Consider the following 9,557-nt stretch of genomic DNA (forward strand, 5'->3'; position numbering starts at 1 on the left):
GGCACCCCCTGGAACTTTTTTTCATGCTTGTGTTGCTCACCAGTACTTTTTCCATTTGATTGTTATAAAAGGTTGGGGACCCCCTGATCTAGACAGTGATATTCTAAGACCATTTGCAATTGGTCTTCATTTAAATAGTGGCTGCGACTAATCGCCCTGTGTGACTTTTCCCTTAGATTTGAACAGCCTCGCTGTAACTGCTCAGGTCCTCGTCATTGGAGCCACCAACCGGCCCGATTCACTAGACCCCGCGCTGAGACGCGCTGGGAGGTTCGACCGGGAAATCTGCCTGGGGATTCCTGATGAAGGAGCCAGAAAGAGGTACAATGTGAATATCATGGCCTTCGCCTCCTTCAAGGGCACCCCTACTGCTCTATTGATACTGGCAATGAGACTGTTAGGGAATGCACAGTAGATTATGGCTATTAACATTTTCCCCAGAAGGTTTGGATAGACAGCTCGACTAATGACCAAAGCTCTCTCCATTCAGAAATGATTTTTTTAAGATCATAAGCAGATAATTAATATATAAATCAAGGCTGCTGTTCATAATGCAATGTATAGCAGCCTTATACTAACCAAAGCCACCCTTCCCCCTCTCTGTCCCCCCAACAACTGGAACAACCTAGGGCTCACTCTGCACTTCTGAGGCCTCTCCTCTCCCAATGGGAATTTCCAGCCAGCCCGGTCGGTGCATATGTGGCCAAGCCCTAACCAGATATTGATCAAGAGCAACATCATTTTGTGCCAATAACCTGCTGACGTAATAACCAGGCACCGAGCTGGAATGTGAAGTGGGAGTCAGGCCTCTAATTAGAAGGTTAAATGGGCCCAAAGGATATCACTATGGAGATACAGATTATTCTTTCCTCCCTGTAGAGCTAGAAGTCACTGGTACTGGTACCGGCTGGTGTGCCCGATAGGGGGAGTCAGGCCTCTAATTAGAAGGTTAAATGGGCCCAAAGGATATCACTATGGAGATACAGATTACTCTTTCCTCCCTGTAGAGCTAGAAGTCACTGGTACTGGTACCGGCTGGTGTGCCCGATAGGGGGAGTCAGGCCTCTGATTAGAAGGTTAAATGGGCCCAAAGGATATCACTATGGAGATACAGGTGACTCTTTCCCTTCTGTGGAGCTAGAAGTCACTGGTACTGGTACCGGCTGGTGTGCCCGATTGGGAAAGTGTTTGTGATAAAGAAAATGAAGCATTAGGTTGGTGCTGCCAGCCGCTTGTTTCACCGGGTCACTTTCCTACATGGAACCTTACATCTGTATATTCTAATCTGTTTCATATAAAGGTCCCAAGGGTATTGCAGGGTTAGCACAGGGTTAAAGGGGAACTTCACCCCCCCCACACACACACACACGCACACAATATTTGCCATTTCTAGTAAAATGTGATGTTTCTCATGTTGATATTTCATTGTATAGTTATCTGTCTTGCTCAGGATCCTGCAGACGTTGTGCCGCAAGCTGAAACTCCCAGAACCCTTTGACTACTGCCGTCTGGCTCATCTGACCCCGGGATACGTGGGGGCTGACCTGATGGCGCTGTGCCGGGAAGCCGCAATGTGCGCAGTGAACAGAGTGCTTATCCAGCTGAAGGAACAGCAAGCTACCCCGGAGGCCGCTGTGGAAGAGACAGCCCCCCAGCCAGAAGCCTTAGCTTTGCAAGCAGAGAAACAGACAACTGGACCTGCCCAGGTAAACAGACAACCTCCACTTTGCAAAAATTCACAGAGTGAATGCCATGGCCAGGCTGGTGTATGCGTGGCCCACAAAGGCTGCTACCCCTGGGGCCCCCACATCCCATGTGTGGCCTCTTATCCCATGCCTGTGCAACTTAAACTTGCTTTTGCCACAATCGCAGGAGGGAGGGTCCCTGGTTCGTGGGGCCCACCAGATTTTTTTCTGGTGTCCCGCTGACCCAGTCTGACCGTGGCTATGGCTTTAGCCATTACCAACTTCCATTGGGCATATGGCTGCGGCTGCCAAGGGCTTAGTGGCAGATGGTACTGGGCAGAGGGTAAACTTTTCCTGCTGAGGATGCCAAGAAGTTTATATAAACCGTAGTCAGACAGTGTATGGATTTACTCATATCAATGCCCAACAGCAGAACAAAATATTCCCCAGTGTGCTCTTCATCCCTTTGGTTTATGTGCCCAAAGTGCCACTGGGCCGATGAATGCATTAGAGCCAAGAGCGGGTAGTTCATGCCTTCCCAATCTGTCTGTGCCCAGAGTGAGCTGCACCGCTTGCTGGCCTTGCTACAAGAGCACACTCCATTACCGGAGGAGGAGCTGCAGAGCCTGTGTATCGAGATGGACGATTTCCTTGGCGCCTTGCCCTCCGTACAGCCATCTGCTAAGAGAGAAGGCTTTGCCACCGTCCCTGATGTTACCTGGGCTGATATTGGGGCCCTTGAGGAAATCCGTGAAGAGCTTACCATGGCCATTCTGGTGAGTCCCAGAACAGTCCATTTCCTTCCTATGTTAATTCTGCTAGTGATCCGTAATTGTAATGTTGTGTCTTTATTCACTTTCCTTCCAGGCGCCGGTGAAGAATCCAGAACAGTTTAAAGCTCTTGGCCTGATGGCCCCAGCTGGTGTTTTACTGGCAGGACCCCCAGGGTGTGGCAAAACATTACTGGCAAAGGTAGGGGGCGCTCTGAGTCTGGATCTTTCTATGACTTTAGCATGACGTTAACAGTGGTTGGTTAGTTGTTTGGTTGGTTAACTGTTTTGTTACTTTCTAGATGAACCTCCAAACAGCCAATAGTACTCCTTTATAGGTTGGGTGACAGTTACTATAGGCTATAGGGGTGCAACAGCTGGAGAATGGACACTAACATGTTAAAGGGGATGTTCTCCTCATAACATCTCCCTGTGCTGCCCCTATTGGCAACATAAACATTCCAGCAATAGGAATGTGTACAAATATGATCACTTTTACTTTATATTTTCTTATTAAACAAATGCTGTCCCTTAAGATCTATCCTTGAGCCTCTTGGGTCTGGTCCTCGTTTTTATCCAGGTGGGAAATAATAAACTGCTGTGTATATTTCAGGCTGTTGCCAACGAATCCGGACTCAATTTTATTTCGGTGAAAGGCCCAGAGCTGCTAAACATGGTGAGTGGTTTGTGCCGGGGGTACCGGTTCAGTATTGTGACTGAACGATAGGATAAGCCAGTGCTGTCCAACTGGTGGGCCGTACTGCCTGTCCTACCCTGCCTGTGTGTGCCATACTCTGCCTGCCCAACCCTGCCTGTGTGTGCCATACTCTGCCTGCCCTATGCTGCCTGTGTGTGCCATACTCTGCCTGCCCTATGCTGCCTGTATGTGCCATACTCTGCCTGCTTTACCCTGCTTGTGTGTGCCATACTCTGCCTGCCCTACCCTGCCTGTGTGCCATACTCTGCCTGCCCTACCCTGCCTGTGTGTGCCATACTCTGCCTGCCCTACCCTGCTTGTGTGTGCCGTACTCTGCCTGCCCTACCCTGCCTGTGTGTGCCATACTCTGCCTGCTCTACCCTGCCTGTGTGTGCCATACTCTGCCTGCCCTATGCTGCCTGTGTGTGCCATACTCTGCCTGCCCTATGCTGCCTGTTTGTGCCCATACTCTGCCTGCCCTATGCTGCCTGTGTTTGTCAAAAAAAAAAAAAGTTGGCTTATTCTTTAAAAGGATACAGTGTATGGCACAAGGCACACTGATTGGGTGAGGTGTAGTTGTTTATTATTAAAGGGATACAGTACAGAACACAGAGTGTTTATAAACAGAGGACAAGCCACTGGGACTAAAGTGACCTCCTTATGGAGATATCCCATGTAATAATGTGTTAATCTAATGATAGACTGCTCCTTGCTAATGTTCTGCGCTCTGTCTCTGGGGCCGAGTGCCCTTCTGAGAATGTAACTGCTAATGAGCTGCCTGTCTCCATTCATTAGCCTTTGTGCTGAGTTGTTCCCTATGGGACGTGCACCTCGGCCATCTGGGGGTCATTACATAAAATAAAATCCAGGCAGGGAAAGAAAGATTTGAACCCAACATTGGTTCTCCATTTTGGTCAGAATGGCAAACATTAGCGCCAGGAGCCTAAATTCAAAGATTTGGAAAGTATCTGCCAGTTATTGACTTTATATAAATTTCTTCCCCGCCCCCTTCCCCCCCCCCCGGCAGTACGTTGGGGAGAGTGAACGCGCCGTCCGGCAGGTTTTCCAGAGGGCGTCCAACTCCTCCCCTTGCGTGATATTTTTTGATGAGATTGATGCTCTTTGCCCTCGTAGATCTGGCTATGAGGTAAGTAACAGCTTCCAGCTTTTGGGGTGTTGGGGGTTTCACACTAGGACTATAGGGCACCATGTAGTTACTGTAGCTGGCAGGTAGAGGGCAGCATAGCGGCTTATGGGTGCACCCCATTGCCTTGCAATTCTAGGGTCCCAAGTTTGGCCCCTGCTGTGTCTGCAGGGAGTATTTGTGTTCCGTATGGGTTTCCTGCCACACACCCATGGGACAGGGGCCGATGCCAATAAACTACCTCTGTGTAAGCGCTGTGCAAACATGTGAGCTCTGTATAAACAAAGCCTAATAATGACAATAATGGTTCCCTTTCTTATTTGCCTCCTGTGTGGCATTATTTTCAGGCTGCTGGATACACACAAAGCCTTTCATGTGGGAATTATTATTATTGTATCCCAGTGTAAACCCAGCTTGTGTGCCCAGTCTGGCTCCCTTGCCACTGCATGCTGGCATCGTTATATGCGGTATTTATTCAGATTACAGGTATAGGCACAGCCTCACAGTGGCCAGTAATCTCCTGAGCTCTGTCTCTGCTGTGTGTCTGTGACTGTCATATAAGCACCTTACATTGTACAGTATGGCAGCTCCCACCCTTACGCCTAAATCTAAATATACAGCAGTGATTTCCAAATGGTATAGGCTGGGAATTAACTAGGGTGAGAGATTTGGAGTGCTTATTTGTGCCCTGGGTACCCCTGGAACTATAGCGGGGTGACTGTTACCCCAATGTTTCTATATATCTGTAACCTTGTTATGGGCTAAGGGGGCCCAGCCTGAAGGCCAGTTAGGGGGGGATTTGGGGTGAGTGCTTATTTGTGCCCTGGGTACCCCTGGAACTATAGCGGGGTGACTGTTACCCCAATGTTTCTGTATATCTGTAACCTTGTTATGGGCTAAGGGGGCCCAGCCTGAAGGCCAGTTAGGGGGGATTTGGGGTGAGTGCTTATTTGTGCCCTGGGTACCCCTGGAACTATAGCAGGGTGACTGTTACCCCAATGTTTCTATATATCTGTAACCTTGTTATGGGCTAAGGGGGCCCAGCCTGAAGGCCAGTTAGGGGGGGGATTTGGGGTGAGTGCTTATTTGTGCCCTGGGTACCCCTGGAACTATAGCAGGGTGACTGTTACCCCAATGTTTCTATATATCTGTAACCTTGTTATGGGCTAAGGGGGCCCAGCCTGAAGGCCAGTTAGGGGGGATTTGGGGTGAGTGCTTATTTGTACCCTGGGTACCCCTGGAACTATAGTGGGGTGACTGTTACCCCAATGTTTCTATATATCTGTAACCTTGTTATGGGCTAAGGGGGCCCAGCCTGAAGGCCAGTTAGGGGGGGATTTGGGGTGAGTGCTTATTTGTACCCTGGGTACCCCTGGAACTATAGTGGGGTGACTGTTACCCCAATGTTTCTATATATCTGTAACCTTGTTATGGGCTAAGGGGGCCCAGCCTGAAGGCCAGTTAGGGGGGGATTTGGGGTGAGTGCTTATTTGTGCCCTGGGTACCCCTGGAACTATAGTGGGGTGACTGTTACCCCAATGTTTCTATATATCTGTAACCTTGTTATGGGCTAAGGGGGCCCAGCCTGAAGGCCAGTTAGGGGGGATTTGGGGTGAGTGCTTATTTGTGCCCTGGGTACCCCTGGAACTATAGCAGGGTGACTGTTACCCCAATGTTTCTATATATCTGTAACCTTGTTATGGGCTAAGGGGGCCCAGCCTGAAGGCCAGTTAGGGGGGATTTGGGGTGAGTGCTTATTTGTGCCCTGGGTACCCCTGGAACTATAGCGGGGTGACTGTTACCCCAATGTTTCTATATATCTGTAACCTTGTTATGGGCTAAGGGGGCCCAGCCTGAAGGCCAGTTAGGGGGGGATTTGGGGAGAAGCATAGCCCAAAAACTCTAAAAACCAGCAACATACACAGAAAAGGATTATTCTGGGCACTCTGTAACCTTCTGTGATTTCTAAGGAACATTATGACAGCTCTTACCCATATTTATAAATACAGTTATACAGAGGTAGAATGCTCTAGGCCAGTGCTGTCCAACTGGCGGCCCGCGGGCCCCCCTCTGTGTGGCCCCCCACCTGTCTGGCTGCTTTGATGGCTTACTCTTGTGTAGGCTTTAAATGGTATCAGTACTGAGATTAACTGCCCCCCCTGCAGGGTTCTCACCTCAGATTCAGGCTGTAATCAGGCAGTATTGTTTAAATATGTAATCCCCTGTGTTGTTCACACCTTTTAGTTTCTGTATTGTTCACCCCCTGCAGTGTTCACACCTCAGGCTCAGGCTGTAATCACTCCCATTGTTCCCCTGTTCACACCTCAGGAGCAGTAGAAACCCACAAATAATCCCTGCATACTGCAAAAAGAACATATACTGAGGTGGTACTGCAATTAAAAAGTTTTTTAATATATAGTTATTTTGCAGACTGTAGGAGCAGTGCCAGCATTGTGTCACTGTAGGCTGCCTGTGTGTGCCATACACACAGGCATCATCGGGCAAGCAGAGTATGGCACACACAGGCAGGGTAGGGAAGGCAGAGTATGGCACACACAGGCAGAGTATGGCACACACAGGCAGAGTATGGCACACACAGGCCAAGTATGGCACAAACCAGCCAAGAATGGCAAACACAGTGAGAGTATGGCACACGCAGGCAGGGTAATAAAGGCAGAGTATGGCACACACAGGCAGGGTAGGTCAGGCAGAGTATGGCACACACAGGCCAAGTATGGCACAAACCAGCCAAGAATGGCAAACACAGTGAGAGTATGGCACATGCAGGCAGCGTAATGAAGGCAGAGTATGGCACACACAGGCAGGGTATGGCACACACAGGCAGGGTATGGCACACACAGGCCAAGTATGGCACAAACCAGCCAAGAATGGCACACACAGTGAACGTATGGCACACAGACAGGGTAGGGAAGGCAGAATATGGCACACACAGGCAGGGTAGGGAAGGCGAGTATGGCACACACAGGCAGGGTAGGGCAGGCAGAGTATGGCACACACAGGCAGGGTAGGGCAGGCAGAGTATGGCACACACAGGCAGGGTAGGGCAGGCAGAGTATGGCACACACAGGCAGGGTAGGGCAGGCAGAGTATGGCACACACAGGCAGGGTAGGGCAGGCAGAGTATGGCAGGTTTTTGCTGTACTACAACCATTAATATGGGTATGGTCATGTGATAACATGGGTGTGGTTTCAAGTAGGTGCGGTTTCAAAAAGGGGAGTGGTCAAAACGGGCTTCCATTATCGGCCCTCCACCACGTAGGTCGGAAAAATTCCGGCCCTCGGTACAACAGAAGTTGGACAGCACTGCTCTAGGCAATTTAAAATCTATTATGTATACTTTCCCTTTAAAGGTTCCATGTGACAGATCTTCCAATATATATATATATATATATATATATATATATATATATATATATATATACAGGTCCTTTTCAAAAAATTAGTATATTATATTAAAGTTCATTATTTTCTGTAATGTACTGATAAACATTAGACTTTCATATATTTTAGATTCATTACACACAACTGAAGTAGTTCAAGCCTTTTCTTGTTTTAATATTGATGATTGTGGCATACAGCTCATGAAAACCCAAAATTCCTATCTCAAAAAATTAGCATATCATGAAAAGGTTCTCTAAACGAGCTATTAACCTAATCATCTGAATCAACTAATTAACTCTAAAAACCTGCAAAAGATTCCTGAGGCTTTTAAAAACTCCCAGCCTGGTTCATTACTCAAAACCGCAATCATGGGTAAGACTGCCGACCTGACTGCTGCCCAGAAGGCCATCATTGACACCCTCAAGCAAGAGGGTAAGACACAGAAAGAAATTTCTGAACAAATAGGCTGTTCCCAGAGTGCTGTATCAAGGCACCTCAGTGGGAAGTCTGTGGGAAGGAAAAAGTGTGGCAGAAAACGCTGCACAACGAGAAGAGGTGACCGGGCCCTGAGGAAGATTGTGGAGAAGGACCGATTCCAGACCTTGGGGGACCTGCGGAAGCAGTGGACTGAGTCTGGAGTAGAAACATCCAGAGCCACCGTGTACAGGCGGTGCAGGAAATGGGCTACAGGTGCCGCATTCCCCAGGTCAAGCCACTTTTGAACCAGAAACAGCGGCAGAAGCGCCTGACCTGGGCTACAGAGAAGCAGCACTGGACTGTTGCTCAGTGGTCCAAAGTATGTCATTCGGAAATCAAGGTGCCAGAGTCTGGAGGAAGACTGGGGAGAGGGAAATGCCAAAATGCCTGAAGTCCAGTGTCAAGTACCCACAGTCAGTGATGGTCTGGGGTGCCATGTCAGCTGCTGGTGTTGGTCCACTGTGTTTTATCAAGGGCAGGGTCAATGCAGCTAGCTATCAGGAGATTTTGGAGCACTTCATGCTTCCATCTGCTGAAAAGCTTTATGGAGATGAAGATTTCATTTTTCAGCATGACCTGGCACCTGCTCACAGTGCCAAAACCACTGGTAAATGGTTTACTGACCATGGTATTACTGTGCTCAATTGGCCTGCCAACTCTCCTGACCTGAACCCCATAGAGAATCTGTGGGATATTGTGAAGAGAAAGTTGAGAGACACAAGAGCCAACACTCTGGATGAGCTTAAGGCCGCTATTGAAGCATCCTGGGCCTCCATAACACCTGAGCAGTGCCACCGGCTGATTGCCTCCATGCCACGCCACATTGAAGCAGTCATTTCTGCAAAAGGATTCCCGACCAAGTATTGAGTGCATAACTGAACATAATTATTTGAAGGTTGACTTTTTTTGTATTAAAAACACTTTTTTTTTATTGGTCGGATGAAATATGCTAATTTTTTGAGATAGGAATTTTGGGTTTTCATGAGCTGTATGCCACAATCATCAATATTAAAACAAGAAAAGGCTTGAACTACTTCAGTTGTGTGTAATGAATCTAAAATATATGAAAGTCTAATGTTTATCAGTACATTACAGAAAATAATGAACTTTATCACAATATGCTAATTTTTTGAAAAGGACCTGTATATATATATATATATATATATATATATATATATATATATATATATATATATATATAAAATCCGTATCAGTGCTACGTGCCATATCTCCTGCTCAGTCAGGGCTGGGTGGGTACCTGCGCTGCTGTGGGTGTTGCAACGCTGTTTCATGCTAGTGCAGGTTTGTGTCTTAAGGAAATATATGTTAATTCCCTAATTTTAGGCACATTTATGCTCCCGGCATTACTTGCTTTCCCTCTG

General features: G+C 47.9%; 1 protein-coding gene across 1 annotated transcript in view; it reads left to right on the forward strand.

The window, feature by feature from the left end:
* Positions 1-9,557, forward strand: part of nvl (nuclear VCP like) — a 30,932-nt gene that overhangs the window by 11,544 nt on the left and 9,831 nt on the right. The window contains 6 exon segments of the mRNA NM_001103039.1: positions 177-321; positions 1,451-1,706; positions 2,243-2,461; positions 2,553-2,657; positions 3,069-3,131; positions 4,180-4,299. Coding sequence (NP_001096509.1) covers positions 177-321; positions 1,451-1,706; positions 2,243-2,461; positions 2,553-2,657; positions 3,069-3,131; positions 4,180-4,299 — 908 coding nt within the window.

This window comes from Xenopus tropicalis, chromosome 5 (genome assembly GCF_000004195.4).
Source record: "Xenopus tropicalis strain Nigerian chromosome 5, UCB_Xtro_10.0, whole genome shotgun sequence".
NCBI lineage: Eukaryota > Metazoa > Chordata > Amphibia > Anura > Pipidae > Xenopus > Xenopus tropicalis.